The sequence below is a fragment of the Entelurus aequoreus genome, linkage group LG16 (assembly GCF_033978785.1).
Source record: "Entelurus aequoreus isolate RoL-2023_Sb linkage group LG16, RoL_Eaeq_v1.1, whole genome shotgun sequence".
Taxonomy (NCBI): domain Eukaryota; kingdom Metazoa; phylum Chordata; class Actinopteri; order Syngnathiformes; family Syngnathidae; genus Entelurus; species Entelurus aequoreus.
In genome coordinates, this window is record NC_084746.1 from 51,180,439 (window position 1) to 51,197,501 (window position 17,063).

The 17,063-nt window shown below is 40.6% G+C and overlaps 1 protein-coding gene across 5 annotated transcripts in view; it reads left to right on the forward strand.

The window, feature by feature from the left end:
- The window catches only part of usp33 (ubiquitin specific peptidase 33), a 45,960-nt gene that overhangs the window by 18,104 nt on the left and 10,793 nt on the right, over positions 1-17,063 (forward strand). For 2 of the 5 annotated variants that reach the window (XM_062023274.1, XM_062023278.1), the window contains exons 8-19: positions 2,513-2,626; positions 3,741-3,819; positions 4,431-4,869; positions 4,942-5,082; positions 13,134-13,249; positions 13,334-13,506; positions 13,630-13,700; positions 13,779-13,812; positions 13,882-13,927; positions 14,004-14,184; positions 14,272-14,398; positions 14,491-14,660. In XM_062023274.1, coding sequence (XP_061879258.1) covers positions 2,513-2,626; positions 3,741-3,819; positions 4,431-4,869; positions 4,942-5,082; positions 13,134-13,249; positions 13,334-13,506; positions 13,630-13,700; positions 13,779-13,812; positions 13,882-13,927; positions 14,004-14,184; positions 14,272-14,398; positions 14,491-14,660 — 1,691 coding nt within the window. The remainder of the gene's footprint in view (positions 1-2,512; positions 2,627-3,740; positions 3,820-4,430; positions 4,870-4,941; positions 5,083-13,133; positions 13,250-13,333; positions 13,507-13,629; positions 13,701-13,778; positions 13,813-13,881; positions 13,928-14,003; positions 14,185-14,271; positions 14,399-14,490; positions 14,661-17,063) is intronic. The other 3 variants (XM_062023275.1, XM_062023276.1, XM_062023277.1) reach the window with 3 other exon arrangements.

Sequence of the window (17,063 nt, forward strand, 5' to 3'; positions counted from 1 at the left end):
TCCCGCTGTTGTCGTTGGATATTCTTCATGTAACAGGAGTGGATGTCACTAAGCTTCCTGCAGCTCAATGACACCAAGAGTGAAATTCTTCTGTTTGGCAACTCCACCTCGGTCAGTCAGATCAGAAAGAATTTGGGAAGTTTGGCCACTCTTGAAAAACCCCATGTCTAAAACCTTGGGGTCATATTCGGCCCAGACCTCAAGTTTGACAAACAAGTGAAATCTGTGGTGAAATTCTGTTTTTTCCAACTACGCACCATAGCCAAGATCAAGTCTTTCCTCTCCCCCAGTGACCTACGGAGGGTCGTGTTAATGCTTATTTTTTCTAGACTGGACTATTGCAATGCCCTTTATGCTGGGGTCACCGACAAGACCATCCATAGCATGCAGCTAGTACAAAATGCGGCTGCCAGGCTGGTGACAGGCGCAAAAATGAGGGAAAATATTTCTCCCATCCTCTCCTCCCTTCACTGGCTCCCAGTGAAGCGTAGAGTGAAATTTAAGATCGTCATGTTCGTCTTCAAAGCGCTCAATGGTCTCGCCCCAGCTTATATTAAAGATCTCCTGGACCAACCCACCAGCTCCAGGCTGGGTCGTTGCCTTAGATCAGACAACCAGATGACCCTGAAGGTCCCACGGTCAAACCTAGTGACAAGGGGAGACCGTGCTTTCTCAGTGATGGCACCTAGGTTGTGGAATAAGCTCCCCCTGAGTATTAAGTCCGCCACCACTCTGGACTCTTTTAGAGCACGGCTTAAAACTCACCTTTTTACCGCAGATGACTTTTAATTTATGTTTTCATTGTGAGTCTTAAATGTTTAGTTTAGATTCCTTTGTGTGTCTCAGTCTCTGTTTCTGTTTTTTTTTGTTTCTCCACTCGGGCTGCGCCCCGGGCTGATGTAACACTTGGTTGGGGGGCGCATAATAAATGAAAATAACATAACACATAACATAACATGTCAAAGGCTCACTAATGTGGAGATGTCATCATTCAATCAATCAAAATGTATTTATGTAGCCCTCAATCACAACTGCCTCAAAGGGCTTTACAAACTCACAACAACATCGCCTGATCTAAACCCATATCCGGGTAAGGAAAAACTTCAAAAACTCCAACTGGGGTAAAATAATAAAACTTGAGAAGGGACCGCAGATGTAGGGACCCCCCTTGCAGGGTGATCGGCTGCAATGGATGTCGAGTAGGTTTAATTATTTAATTGTTAAATTCATGGATAATGTGAGAGTCCAGTTTATCGTAAAGCCAACAGATAGTCATAGGGGGATCTTCCTCCGGGCTCAGCCAGGTCAGCCCACAGCTGTGCGGGGAGGAGTGGTCCATCCCGGCTCACAACTCAGTGTTATTGATGGGGCAGGAGTCAAAGATGAAGTGCTTCAACACTTTTTTACTCTCCATTAGAAAAACTTGTAAACAATGACTCCATCGGCATAGAGTCGTGAATTACTATTATGATCACCACAACTTAATAACCGAAAATAAGACAAACCTACGAGTATTTTGAGATATGAGCTTATTGTTATGCTTTTGGTTGCGAGCATAAAATTGAGTAAGAGCCCCCGTTGCTAGTTGGCGTAGCGATTGTCAGATTGAATCCTGTAAGATCCGCCCCAAAACATCCGGTCTTACCCGCTAGCATTAGTTTATAGCTAGAGATCGAGATAACTTGGGTTTTCCAAGCATGGGAACGAAGAATGTGAGTGTAAAGGATTTTGCTGAGAAAAAGAACTGGATGATATTCATTGCATTAAAGAAAATAAATTGTCAAAAACATGACCGACCGTATAGCTTACCTGGCATGGCAGTTCAAGTGTACCTCTGCTAGTCTGCACCGTATTGAAGCAGAATGAGTCAATAATGCCAGCCAAGGACGTTAAAATAATGTCTAAAAGGCCATTAAAATATGGAGAATCTGCAGATGGAATGTTTGCCAGAGAAAAAGCGTAAAGGAGATGTCATAGAAGTCCACTCTCTAAGGTAAATGTTGTACATTATTATTACTTCATAGATGTACTGTACTTGTTTATAGTACGTTCTATTGTATTGCTTTTCAAACAACATCTAATCCATACATTTGTTTTGTTTTTTAAAAGGCATGCTACATGTTAAACTTGTGCTCTTTTGGGGGCGGACCAAGCCCCGATTGAATTTATTATCATTTTAATGGGCGACATTGATTTCAGATACAAGTGTTTTGAGTTGTGAGCTCGGTCAAGAACAAATTAAGCTCGAAAATTAAGGTACTAATGTACTGCACTGTAATATACATATTTGAATTCAGGCCAAAAATATGTAAAATTTACTTTTTTTAAAAACGTGATGGAATGAATGAAGTCGCAAAATTCCATGTCCGAAATGGCGAGAGACGACTGTATTTGAAATATGATGCAAAAACCTTTTGAGCAAGATTTGTTTCATATTCTTAATGTTCTTACTGCTTGGAACCCCAAATATATTTTTTGCAGCACTAATAATCAGTCTGTTTTTCTGTGTCAGTCCGCCTTTGACGCAATTCTTTCTGGAGTGCGGTGGCCTGGTGAGGACGGACAAGAAGCCTGCGCTCTGCAAAAGCTACCAGAAGCTGGTGTCTGACCTTTGGCACAAGAACAGGTTGGTTGGTTGAAGTTTATTTGAAATATGCATAGAGTTTCAATAAGATACATTACATGTTTCACATATTTTGATTTCCTGTCCGAAAAGGAGTAGGAAAAAGCAAAGCTGATTTAATCCTACCCCTTTTTCACTTCATAGCAATTACTAACGCATGACAGATATGCACCTGGGGATAGGATGATTGACAACACTAAATCGGCCATAGTGTGTGAGTGTGAATGTTGTCTATCTGTGTTGGCCCTGTAATGAGGTGGCGACTTGTCCAGGGTGTACCCCGCCTTCCGCCCGAGTGCAGCTGGGATAGGCTCCAGCCACCCCGCAACCCCAAAATGGACAAGCGGTTGAAAATGGATGGATGGATGTTCTCTTCCTGTTCTCATTTTATAACACAATTTACATCAATGAACTCTAAATACAACCGTTCTCCGAATAGATATTTAAGTCAGTTATGATTCACTTAATGAGATGAATAATATCTTAATTTTTAACTTCAAGACATTAATTATAATTTTCTTTCCTTGTACTCTGTAAACACTTGTAGTTTGAACAATTTCTTAAACTGCCTCATATTAGTATATCGTTAGATTTTTTGCTTAATCCATTTCATAATTTAATTCCACATACTGATATGCTAAAGGTTTTAAGTGTTGTACGTGCAAACATATGTTTTAAGTTAGATTTTTCTCTAAGGTTATATTCCGCCTCTTTTGTTGAGAAGAATTGTTGTACATTCTTGGGTAGCAGGTTATAGTTTACTTTGTACATAATTTTAGCTTTCTGCAAATGTACCAGATCCTTGAATTTCAATATTTTGGAATTGATAAGTAACGGGTTTTTATGTTCCCCATAGCCAACGTTATGTATTATTCTAATTGACCTTTTTTTGTAACACGATTAATGAATGAAGTGTACTTTTGTAGTTATTCCCCCATATTTCTACACTATAACTTAGATATGGTAACACTACCAAGCGGTGAAGAATGTGTAGTGATTTTTGGTTTAGAATATATTTTGCTTTTTTCATTTAAGAAATAGTTCTTGGTGTTTGTCACTTTTCTTAAAGCTGGACTTTGTGCTGCTGTCTAACTTTTTATGTGTCTTGTCATTGCAGACCCTCCTATGTGGTCCCTACTAGTCTGTTCCAGGGAATTAAAGCCATAAACCCAATGTTCAGGGGATATTCTCAGCAGGTGTGTGATGTTTTGCCGAAGCGCTCTCTTTTTAGGCCGAAATGACAAATTGATGTTTTCTTTTGGCTTGTCAGTTTTTGTGGAATTCATTTAGCTGAGACGTGGCAGAGGGGTTAGTGCGTCTGCCTCACAATACGAAGGTCCTGGGTTCGATCCTGCCCTCGGGACCTTTCTGTGTGGAGGTTGCATGTTCTCCCCGTGACTGCGTGGGTTCCCTCCGGGTACTCCGGCTTCTTCCTCCCACCTCCAAAGACATGCAAAGGGGAATAGGTTGATTGGCAACACTAAATTGGCCCTCGTGTGTGAATGCTGTCTGTCTTTCTGTGTTGGCCCTGTGATGAGGTGTACCCCGCCTTCCGCCCGAATGCAGCTGAGATAGGCTCCAGCACCCCCGTGACCCCGAACGGGACAAGCGGTAGAAAATGGATGGATGGATGGATCTTCATTCGTCGCTACACGCTGGAATTATCATGTCTTTGGAAGAAGTTGTCTCAAGCTCACTTTGATCTTTTTTATGCTGTGTGTTAGTATGGCATCAAAACAAAACTTTAAACCTCCCCACCCCCACCAGAACTAACTTGCTGTTCCGCACTGTGTGCCCGTCCCTGCAGGACTCGCAGGAGTTTCTGCGCTGCTTGATGGACCAACTTCACGAGGAGCTGAAGGAGATACTACCAGAGCCGTACGAGCAGTCCAGCGACATTACGGTAGGCGACTGCCCGGAGCAGGACAACCGTAGCCAGTCGGACAATGACTTCCAGTCGTGCGAGTCGTGCGGCAGCAGCGAGCGGGCCGAAAACGAGGCGCAGCCCGCCAGCATGCCGTCAGACAACGAGATGGAGATGCTGATTCCTGAGCAAGACGACATCCAGGCCAATAGGGAGTGGCAGAAAGAGAAGAACATGATCAATGACATCTACCGCTGCGGCGTTAACGATGTCATGGAGGACAACAGCGCAGGGGACATGGACAAGGATGTGGACACCACCACAGAGACCAACCCCATCATCAGCAGTCAGGGACACATTAAGGTGCAAAGCAGGACATCAGGTAATTAAAAAGAGACACTGTGTGGCTCACTCTTAATGAATGTTGATATTGAGCATCAATAATCTTCTGCAGAATCTTTTCCAGACATCCAAATATCCAAACTCGCAAGACCCCAAAGCCCAGTGCCCATGGAGGGGCACATTTCCAAAATATCCACCAGTCCACCCAAAGCTTCCTCTGTCTGGCCTTGCCTCAACGCCGCACACAAGAAAGGTATGACACTATCTTTATTTACATGTATGTGGTGATTGAACCATGAGGGAGATGACCCTTTTTTTGTGCTGTGTAAGTGAGCGTCTGCTAAGCTTTCATTAGCAAATAAAAGATCATTTACTTCATGCAAGTTGAAGTTTGCTATTTTTGACAATTTCCTGTGCAGCTTAAGATACAAAATATATTTGAGACTAGGTTTGCTTTTATCCACTTTCTCTAAGCACAATGGGAGATGCCGGTAGAATGCGCCGATCTGACACATATCCTGACTTGATGTGCTGAGAAGAAATGGATGTACTTTTTCCGCCCCTTGTCATGGCGGGACACCCTAGACCAGTGTCTTTCAACCTTTTTTGAGCCAAGGCACATTTTTTGCGTTGAAAAAATGCGGAGGCACACCACCAGCAGAAATCATTAAAAAACGAAACTCAGTTGACAGTAAAAAGTCGTTGTCGCAATTGTTGGATATGAATTCAAACCATAACCAAGCATGCATCACTATAGCTCTTGTCTCAAAGTAGGTGTACTGTCACGACCTGTCACATCACGCCATGACTTATTTTGAGTTTTTTTTGCTGTTTTCCTGTGTAGTGTTTTAGTTCTTGTCTTGCGCTCCTTTTTTGGTGGCTTTTTCTCTTTTTTTGGTATTTTCCTGTAGCAGTTTCATGTCTTCCTTTGAGCGATATTTCCCGCATCTACTTTGTTTTCATCCTTCTTCGTGGGGACATTGTCGATTGTCATGTCATGTTCGGATGGACATTGTGGGCGCCGTCTTTGCTCCACAGTAAGTCTTTGCTATCGTCCAGCATTCTGTTTTTGTTTTCTTTGTAGCCAGTTCAGTTTTAGTTTCGTTCTGCATAGCCTTCCCTAAGCTTCAATGCCTTTTTCTTAGGGGCACTCACCTTTTGTTTATTTTTGGTTTAAGCATTAGATACCCTTTTACCTGCACACTGCCTCCCGCTGTTTCCGACATCTACAAAGCAATTAGCTACCTGCTGCCACCTACTGATATGGAAGAGTATTACATGGTTACTCTGCCGAGCTCTAGACAGCACGACACTCAACAACAACACATCATTTGCAGACTATAATTACTGGTTTGCAAAAAATATTTTTTACCCAAAATAGGTGAAATTAGATCATCTTCCACGGCACACCAGACTGTATCTCACGGCACACTAGTGTGCCGCGGCATAGTGGTTGAAAAACACTGCCCTATAGAACGCCTCATAGCTAATATCGCCACTGTAGATTGGCTTTTTAGGTGTAGCTCTGGATTAGGGCTGAATGATTAATTGCAATTTATTCGTAATGTGATAAAATGCGGTTTTCCAACCGCAAAGGCTGCAGTTAGAATGGTCACGAGTTATGTTATGTGTGGTCAAATACCCGAGTTTGTCAATTACATTTTGAAATAAATAATTATGAAATGGGTCACTGTGTTCAAGGGAAACTGCACTTCTTAAAAATTGTGCCTACCACTCACACTCCTTGTGAAAGACAAGAAGGCAAAGGTTTTTTTTATTTTGCATTCTAATTTGTAATAGTCGTCTCGTTCTAGGTGGCTGGGAATGCAGCTAATGGAAGCAATCCGTTCTGCCTCTAAATGACTTAGAAAATGCATCCAAAAACTGCCAACAATATTAATTTACATTCCGTAACCTGTATAATAACCAAGCTGTAGCTACATTGTTATTGTAAGAGTGAACACTGAGGAACTCTTTTTTTTATTTTTTTTTATTTTTTATGCTTAGTAACACAGCGCCTTGCTAGGTTTTGCGTCCACAGCTGAATGTATAATTATTTAATTGTTTGCGATGCACAACACAATATGATAGGACACCAATCTGTACTGACTGAAAAACATGAACAATGCTATTGTAGAGTCTGTAAAGTATTAGCCCACATTTCATGTTTTGTTTGTACACAGCTAGCTCAACAGTGTATGTACTGTAGTTTTATGGTGATGTGCTGCATGTATCATGATGAATATTACAGCGACTTACTCCATGGACAGTTGTTTGGTCCAGTTGGCCAAAGACATTTTTGCCAGTTGATTTTGGGTATGCACAGCATTTTTGTTGGCTCCAAGTTTCACATCTGCAGCCTCAAATCATGCCGACCACACTCCCTCGGCTTCCGTCTGCTCCAACGTTTCACCCTCTCTTTGTGCTCGCTTCTAAAAGGCGGCAGTTCTTCCAAGTCTGCCATGATTACAACACATTCGCGTTTGTTTCCGGAAGTAGGGACACACATTTGTTGCCAAAAGTCGGAAGTGCGCTGCTGTGGAAACAGAAATAAATGTGATGAGCATTTTTTGATCATCTTTAAAATCATATTAAAAAGATGTGTTTTTGTCTCTCATAATGATTGTGAACAATAGGCCAAATTCCAAAAAAAGTGCAGTTTCCCTTTTAAGGTCGCGATGGAAGCCACATTGAAAACAACCATAAAAAGGTGCGGTGGCTAGCTTTCTATGGAACTGAGAAGTGCACACATAAGTGCACTGACTGTAGCTGGCGAGCATACAGCATCAAGCGCGAGTGCGATGGCTAGCTTTCTATGGAACTGAGAAGTGCACACATAAGTGCACTGAGTGTAGCTGGCGAGCATACAGCATCAAGCGCGAGTGCGGTGGCTAGCTTTCTATGGAACTGAGAAGTGCACACATAAGTGCACTGACTGTAGCTGGCGAGCATACAGTATCAAGCGCGAGTGCGATGGCTAGCTTTCTATGGAACTGAGAAGTGCACACATAAGTGCACTGACTGTAGCTGGCGAGCATACAGCATCAAGCGCGAGTGCGATGGCTAGCTTTCTATGGAACTGAGAAGTGCACACATAAGTGCACTGAGTGTAGCTGGCGAGCATACAGCATCAAGCGCGAGTGCGGTGGCTAGCTTTCTATGGAACTGAGAAGTGCACACATAAGTGCACTGACTGTAGCTGGCGAGCATACAGTATCAAGCGCGAGTGCGATGGCTAGCTTTCTATGGAACTGAGAAGTGCACACATAAGTGCACTGAGTGTAGCTGGCGAGCATACAGTATCAAACGCGAGTGCGGTGGCTAGCTTTCTATGGAACTGAGAAGTGCACACATAAGTGCACTGACTGTAGCTGGCGAGCATACAGCATCAAGCGCGAGTGCGATGGCTAGCTTTCTATGGAACTGAGAAGTGCACACATAAGTGCACTGACTGTAGCTGGTGAGCATACAGCATCAAGCGCGAGTGCGATGGCTAGCTTTCTATGGAACTGAGAAGTGCACACATAAGTGCACTGACTAGCTGGCGAGCATACAGTATCAAGCGCGAGTGCGGTGGCTAGCTTTCTATGGAACTGAGAAGTGCACACATAAGTGCACTGACTGTAGCTGGCGAGCATACAGTATCAAGCGCGAGTGCGGTGGCTAGCTTTCTATGGAACTGAGAAGTGCACACATAAGTGCACTGACTGTAGCTGGCGAGCATACAGCATCAAGCGCGAGTGCGGTGGCCAGCTTTCTATGGAACTGAGAAGTGCACACATAAGTGCACTGACTAGCTGGCGAGCATACAGCATCAAGCGCGAGCTAGCCAGGCACCGTCACCAGAAGGTGTCAATATAAGTACAGGTCTTTATAAAGATGATCACTGACGTTGTGAATGCTTAACATGCAGGAAGGAAGACAGCCATGATTTTGATAGTCACTTTAATACAACACACCTCTGGTCTTCACAATGTATTATTTAGAAGGAAATAATTGATGTATATGTATAATAGGTATGACATTGTTTTTTATAATACAGATCGATTTATTTTGTTTGTTTGTTGAAAAACACATTAGAAGAGGACCTTTCAAAAAAATCACATGTTAAATCGCAATCACAAAATTGAGGAAGAAAAAAAATCGCATTTACACCTCGTTTTTTGTGGTTAATTGATTCCGGACATGACCGTAATAAACACATTTCTACAAAGTAGGAATCATTAATGATCAAATCCAATATTTTCATAGCTAGAGCATAAAACAACTGTTTAGTGCCTTCTAAATATGTTTTCTAACATTAAAATAGCGCTCTATAAATGAAATAACACCTTTTAGTCATACTCTTTTAATCCAGTAATGAGCCAATCAGTGTCCACGATTCTAAAACAGCGTAATCTGATTGGTTTTCTTTTCTCTCGTGGCCAATACTACTGTAGTAGTGTTTTTTTCTTGTGCCATTATTGTAGTTGAAAATGCTTAAAGGAGAACTACGTTGATTTGAATCTACGTTTAAAACACTTCCTTGTGGTCTAGATAATATGTATTGGATATGCTTTGGTGTAAATTTTGCTTCACAGTCACTTTTATACCCTGTTTTTTGAGTCTTATCGGCAGAATGTTCTATTCTGGAGGCATTCTCAGATTGCAAATAAGCCCACGCACAACCACTCTAAAAGTATCATGACTTATGTACCGGTACATTGTTTAAATATATATCTTGAAGCTGTCACTGCAATGTTTTTTCCAGACATGGTCGAAAATAAACTTCATTAACATTTCATTGATAGGATAGGATAGACTTTATGTATCCCACAATGGGGAAATTATGTGGTTTCAGTGCAGTTTCAAAAAGTCCACAAACAATAAAGTAAAACCCCTGAAAAGAAGAGGGGAACATTAAGAACACAGCTCGACATTAAAGAGCACGAGAGGTGATGTAACCAGCTGCCACTTCAGCGGAGCCATTTCTACATAAAGCAACAAAAGTAAAACGCTAAGAAAAACCAAAAATGAGTAATACTAAATAAATATTTCATATTGTGCAAATTATTACAGTAGGATATAGAGACCACACAAATCCACTCTTCATTTGGTCAGGATTATTAAAAGTAAAAGACATTGTAGAATTGCATACTCTATTAGTGATGTTCAAAGCTAGAAATAAAGTTCTTCCGAAGGACTTACAAAAGTTATTTGTGTTCACTTCTGAAGATGAGAACCACAGAAGGCCGTGTGATTTTAAACATCCAATAGTGCGAACAAATTTGAAACAAATGTGCTTGTCTGTTGCTGGTGTGAAAGCATGGCATTCTCTAAAGAAAGACTTCAAAAGTTGCAAGAATATATTTGAATTTAAAAAGAGTTACAAAAAGAGACAACTGGAATTACATCAAACTGATTAGATTGGGACGTGTCATTGTGAAAATACTTAAACTGAAACTTAAAAGTATGTTGGAGTTCGGGTGTTGGTGGAGGGAACAGTGATAAAGTCATCTAAAATAATATGTGTTAAAAAAGGGGGCAGATAAATATAAGAATATTATTCTTTCATCTGCTCCTTTCTGATCATGGAAATGTATAAGAAACAAAAAACAATGAAAGTGTCAACTGTACGTGGCTTGTATATATGCATTTTCATGAAAGGAATAAAAAGAAATGATGAATATTGCACCATGCAATGACAATCAACAAAACAAAAACACCATCTCAATACCCACATACACCACCTAGCCTCTGGTTCACGCCATCGTCTGCTGGGGTGAGGTCAGCACGGCCAGAGATAAAAACAGAGCCAACAAAGCAACCGAGAGTCGACTCCGTCCTAGGCTGCCCACCAGCCTCCGGCCAATGTTTGATCTGCGCAGATGAGCGAGAATCCGTCCAGAGAGACCGAAGTGTCCGATACATGCTCATCCAGCCAGCACTCTGAAGCTCGTTCATCCTGCCAGAATCATGAATACCATGAATTGATTAACGTGGACCCCGACTTAAACAAGTTGAAAAACTTATTCGGGTGTTGCCATTTAGTGGTCAATTGTACGGAATATGTACTGTACTGTACAATATACTAATACAAGTTTCAATCAATCAATCAAAACCATCCGCCATGACAACCGATTGCAAACACGGCCCAAACGTCTGCCCTCTCTCCCGCCGCTCAACGACACCAACGTAGCCCCATTTTAGGATGAATTTAATCTTTGCTAATTTATTGCTGGGAAAAATCTGATTGGGCGAAGCCGCAATATTTAAAGTGCGATGTAGCGAGGGACGACTGACGATTATTGTCCAAAATTGCTCATACCTAATTCAAGTTTTATTCACAATACCATAGAACAATTTCAATAGTAGTGAATATCATTTAAAGATGTTGGTAAGTGAAAGGGTCCCCCAAATAAGCTAGAAGAAGCTTTTGACAGGGGGTCCAGAGGACAGTATATACATGGAATGATGAAACATGGTAGCAAGCACAAAAAAAAAAAAATTAAAATACAATTTTTTTTAAAAAAACAACGCTATATGATGAACACAAGATAATAGTACTAAAGCAAGCATACACATACATACATACATACATTCATTCAACCATGCAAAACCCAACAGTAGTCTACCCCACATGAGGCATTACAGATAGGTGGTTAATAGGTAAGTTTTCAGGTTTTTTTTTAAGTTGGAGAATGGATACAGCATCTTGAGGCTCTCATTAAGCTGGTTCCAAATCTTTGGTCGCCTGCATACAACACTTCGAGCGGTACAAGCCAGTAGACCAGGGGTCACCAACGCGGTGCCCGCGGGCACCAGGTAGCCCGTAAGGACCAGATGAGTAGCCCGCCGGCCTGTTCTAAAAATAGCTCAAATAGCAGCACTTACCAGTGAGCTGCCTCTATTTTTTAAATTGTATATATTTACTAGCAAGCTGGTCTCGCTTTGCTCTACATTTTTAATTCTATGAGAGACAAAACTCAAATAGAATTTGAAAATCCAAGAAAATATTTTAAAGACTTGGTCTTCACTTGTTTAAATAAATTCTTTTTTTTTTTTTACTTTGCTTCTTATAACTTTCAGAAAGACAATTTTAGAGAGAAAATACAACCTTGAAATGATTTTAGGATTTTTAAACACATATACCTTTTTACCTTTTAAATTCCTTCCTCTTCTTTCCTGACAATTTAAATCAATGTTCAAGTAACATTTTTTTTTTTATTGTAAAGAATAATAAATACATTTTAATTTAATTCTTCATTTTAGCTTCTGTTTTTTCAACGAAGAATATTTGTGAAATATTTCTTCAAACTTATTATGATTAAAATTCAAAAAAATTATTCTGGCAAATCTAGAAAATCTGTAGAATCAAATTTAAATCTTATTTCAAAGTATTTTGAATTTCTTTTAAAATTTTTGTTCTGGAAAATCTAGAAGAAATAATGATTTGTCTTTGTTAGAAATATAGCTTGGTCCAATTTGTTATATATTCTAACAAAATGTAGATTGGATTTTAACCTATTTAAAACATGTCATCAAAATTCTAAAATTAATCTTAATCAGGAAAAATTACAAATGATGTTCCATAAATTCTTTTTTCAAGTTTTTCTCTTCTTTTCTTCGGTTGAATTTGGAATTTTAAAGAGTCGAAATTGAAGATAAACTATGTTTCAAAATGTAATTGTCATTTTTTTCGTGTTTTCTCCTCTTTTAAACCGTTCAATTAAGTGTAAATATCATTAATTATTAATAATAACATAGAGTTAAGGGTAAATTGAGCAAATAGGCTATTTCTGGCAATTTATTTTTGTATCAAACTGGTAGCCCTTCGCATTAATCAGTACCCAAGAAGTAGCTCTTGGTTTCAAAAAGGTTGGTGACCCCTGCAGTAGACAATGTTTACCTGATATCAGATCTAAGTTAGGAGTGTTGTGGGCATGCTGGGGATGATAGATAGGAACCAAGCTACAGAGCCTAAGATTCAGCCTGTGAATGACTTGATAGGTTAGACAAGCATTGTGATAAATATTGAACTCTGTCAGTCTTAAGAGATGATAATTATGGAATAGATGTCATTTGGATCCGCAGTTTTTTTATGGAAGCTAGAAGTTAAATGTCACTTTGTAATATGTATTACCGCCGTCTTACCGGATGAGAGCTGCAACTCGTGGCTCTTTTTGCAGAACATGTTTACAAATGGCTTCCTTGTTGTTTCCTGCTTTGTTTTCTTTTACACACATTAGTCGCCAAGCTGAAGCTGGCTGTCGTTATGATCATGCTCTTGTTTTGCCACTGTGTCTCATCGCTGCATCTCCACAGCAGTGAGCACGTTCTCCCCATCGAAGAGCAAGTGTCAAAAGAAATACCGCAGCGTCATCTCGGACGTCTTTGACGGGACCATTGTGAGCTCCGTGCAGTGCCTCACCTGCGATCGGGTCAGTGCCTCGAAGTAAATACCGCATGTGAGCGGCACTCTCAAACATTACACTTAACAACCCCTGGACTGTGCGTCTTCGCAGGTGTCCGTCACATTGGAGAACTTCCAGGATATCTCCTTGCCCATCCCAGGCAAGGAAGACCTGGCCAAGCTCCACTCGTCCACCCACCAGACATCTCTGGTGAAAGCCGGCTCCTGCGGGGAAGCGTACGCGGCGCAGGGCTGGATAGCTTTTGTCATGGAGTACATCAAGAGGTGTGGAACAACATCACAAGCCCCAAGGAGGCCGTTTTTAGCCATCGTGTTAACACAGCTGATGAGTTTTACCTGGGGAATTTTGTTCAGGATATAACAAATGCTGTCTGCTTCAATTTTTAGCTGGTTCTGGGGTCCAGTGGTGACGCTACAAGATTGTCTGGCAGCCTTCTTTGCCAGAGATGAGCTGAAAGGTGAGCCAGTGGATACTTCTTTTTACACAATATACGATTTAAAAAAAAAAAAAATTGTTTTATGATGCGCTTTTGTAGGAGACAACATGTACAGCTGTGAAAAATGCAAGAAGTAAGTATTTCATTTTGCTGAACTTAAAACATCAGAACTGATTTTCTAAATGTCATCTTTTGTCCTCAGGTTACGAAATGGAGTCAAGTTTTGCAAAATGCAAAGCTTGCCAGAGGTAACATTTAAAGAGAAAAAAATTATCTGCCTTCGTCTTTGCACTTAAATGATGTTTTTATCATTCTTGACTCTAGATCCTGTGCATCCATTTGAAGCGCTTTCGGCACGAGTTGATGTTCTCCACCAAGATTGGCACCCACGTTTCCTTCCCCCTAGAGGGCCTGGACCTGCAGCCCTTCCTGACCAAGGATAGCTCGGCGCAGACAGCCAACTACGACCTGCTGTCGGTCATCTGCCACCACGGCACTGCCAGCAGTGAGTGGGCGACCCGCGTGAAAAAATGTCTCATGTGCTTGTTACTGCTCTGAAAGCACCCTTGCTTCTCTGCCGTCTGACCACTAGGTGGCCACTACATCGCCTACTGCAGGAACAACGTCAACAACCTGTGGTACGAGTTTGACGACCAAAGTGTCACAGAGGTCTCCGAGTCTTGCGTCCAGAATGCTGAGGCTTACGTGCTCTTCTATAAGTAAGTCATCATTCATCAACACTCTATTTTTACGCCGCCGTTCATCCTCTTCAATTAATGCAATGAACAAAATTGCTGCGCGCCCGCCGCAGAAAGAGCAACGAGGACGTGCTGAAGGAGCGTAGGAGGGTGTCGGGCTTACTCGACATGATGGAGCCCAGCCTCCTGCAGTTCTACATCTCCCGCCCGTGGTTCAACAAGTTCCAGACATTTGCAGAGCCGGGGCCTATTTCCAACGACGACTTCCTGTGCACGCATGGAGGTAATTGTAGTTGTCATCAGTTAGTATCCTTGCAGAACATAGTACTTTTTCCCTTTCATAACAAAGCTGAATTCAAAAGGCAGCTTTTTCTCCTTGTGTAGACAATGCTGCCTTCCCATTATAGTTACAAAACAGGATGTCTCTGCAGGGAGTTTAAAGGGGACCTCTGACAAAATGTGTCTTTTTCTAACTTAAAAATGTTGTCACATAAATACTTGTGTTAAACAATGTTAAAGCTTCAAATCTTAAGCGTGAGCTTGCACAAAGTGTTGCATGTCTCTGTTCGTGGGGTTTTAAGCCTGTCTACATCCTGATGTCGCAAGGTGGATGTCCTAATTTGGACAATAAGTCAAGCTCTCTTCTACAGGCTATGAGAAAACAAAAACATTTTCATACAGTCTTGGCATGTGCATAATAACCTCGACGTGCAACACGCAGTGACATAAATGCTGATAAAAGGAGCTTCTCAAAGCAGAGTCTGAATTGATCGAAGGGTGGGAAGGTGCACCGAATTTTGTGACCGGGCGAATATATAATATATTTAATAAGTTTATTTTCGATCATGTCTGGAATAAAAATAGCGGTGACGACTTCACGATGTATGTTTAAACAATGTACATTTTCAAAAGATAACTTATGATTAGGGATGTCCGATAATGGCTTTTTGCCGATATCCGATATTCCGTTATTGTCCAACTCTTTAATTACTGATACCGATATCAACCGATACCGATACTGATATATACAGTTGTGGAATTAACACATTATTATGCCTAATTTGGACAACCAGGTATGGTGAAGATAAGGTCCTTTTTTTTTTAAATTAATAAAATAAAATAAGATAAATAAATTAAAAACATTTTCTTGAACAAAAAAGAACGTAAAACAATATAAAATCAGTTACATAGAAACTAGTAATGAATGAAAATTAGTAAAATTAACTGTTAAAGGTTAGTACTATTAGTGGACCAGCAGCACGCACAACCATGTGTGCTTACGGACTGTATCCCTTGCAGACTGTATTGATATATATTGATATATAATGTAGGAACCACAATATTAATAACAGAAGGAAACAACCCTTTTGTGTGAATGAGTGTAAATGGGGGAGGGAGGTTTTTTGGGTTGGTGCACTAATTGTAAGTGTATCTTGTGTTTTTTATGTTGATTTAAAAATGGGACCCATAACCTCCCTGCTTGGCACTCAGCAACAAAGGGTTGGAGTTGGGGGTTAAATCACCAAAATGATTCCCGGGCGCGGCGCCGCTGCTGCCCACTGCTCCCCACTGCTCCCCAAGGGGATGGGACAAATGCAGAGGACAAATTTCGCCACATCTAGTGTGTGTGTGACAATCATTGGTACTTTAATTAACTTTAATTAATTAATTTAATTTAATTAAAAAAAAAAAAAAAACGATACCGATACCGATAATTAAAAAAAACGATACCGATAATTTCCGATATTACATTTTAAAGCATTTATCGGCCGATAATATCGGCCGGCCGATATTATCGGACATCTCTACTTATGATACTTTTGGAGAAGGTGCAGCGTGGTTTCATTTGCAATCTGGGAACACCTCCAGAATCATATCTAATACATATTTTGTAGTTCAGAGGTTATTAACCTTTTTTTTATTTTGGGGCCCAACTTTTCCACTACAGAGCGGCCCAGGTCCCATTCGAATATTAACACTGAATTAGTAAATCTTATTCTTGATGTTAATCATATTAAACAATTATATCGAACCTACTTATCGTTTACAACTTTGCCAAATGATATGAAACCATGCACTAATCACAAAGATTATTATTTATCTAACACATTAACCTTAGGTCAGGCTGATTAGGAAAATAATACTAATACTAATATACCGCATGAGCAGGGACTCGTAAATAACTGATGAAAATAAATTTACCGATACCTACAATTATGTTGTGCTTAAATAATTAAACTAAATTGGTAATAAACATGTTTCCAAACTATGCAGCTGAGATTGGCTCCAGCACCCCCTGCCACCCTGAAAGGGACAAGCGGTATAAAAATTGATGGATGTTTTCAAACTAAACAGTCAATAAAATAAAGTGCAAATTAAAATACAGCTTCAACACTTAAGTCATAATTTTTGCACTTAAAAAACTTTCGAGACTTCATCTCAAGACTCCTCCTCCTGTTTGTTTGATATTGTCATTACTGCCACAAGTGGTGGAAACGTGTATTACAACTGAGTACCGCTACGGCCCATAAAGATGATCCACAGCTGAGAAACAGATATTTTTTGGCGGCCCAAAGGGCCCTATTGTTGAGAAACACTGATCAAGATCAAATGTTTTTGAAAGTCCACAAAGAAGTCTTGGTTTGTCTTGTCTGCCTTTGCACAATACCTGTGTATATGATATATG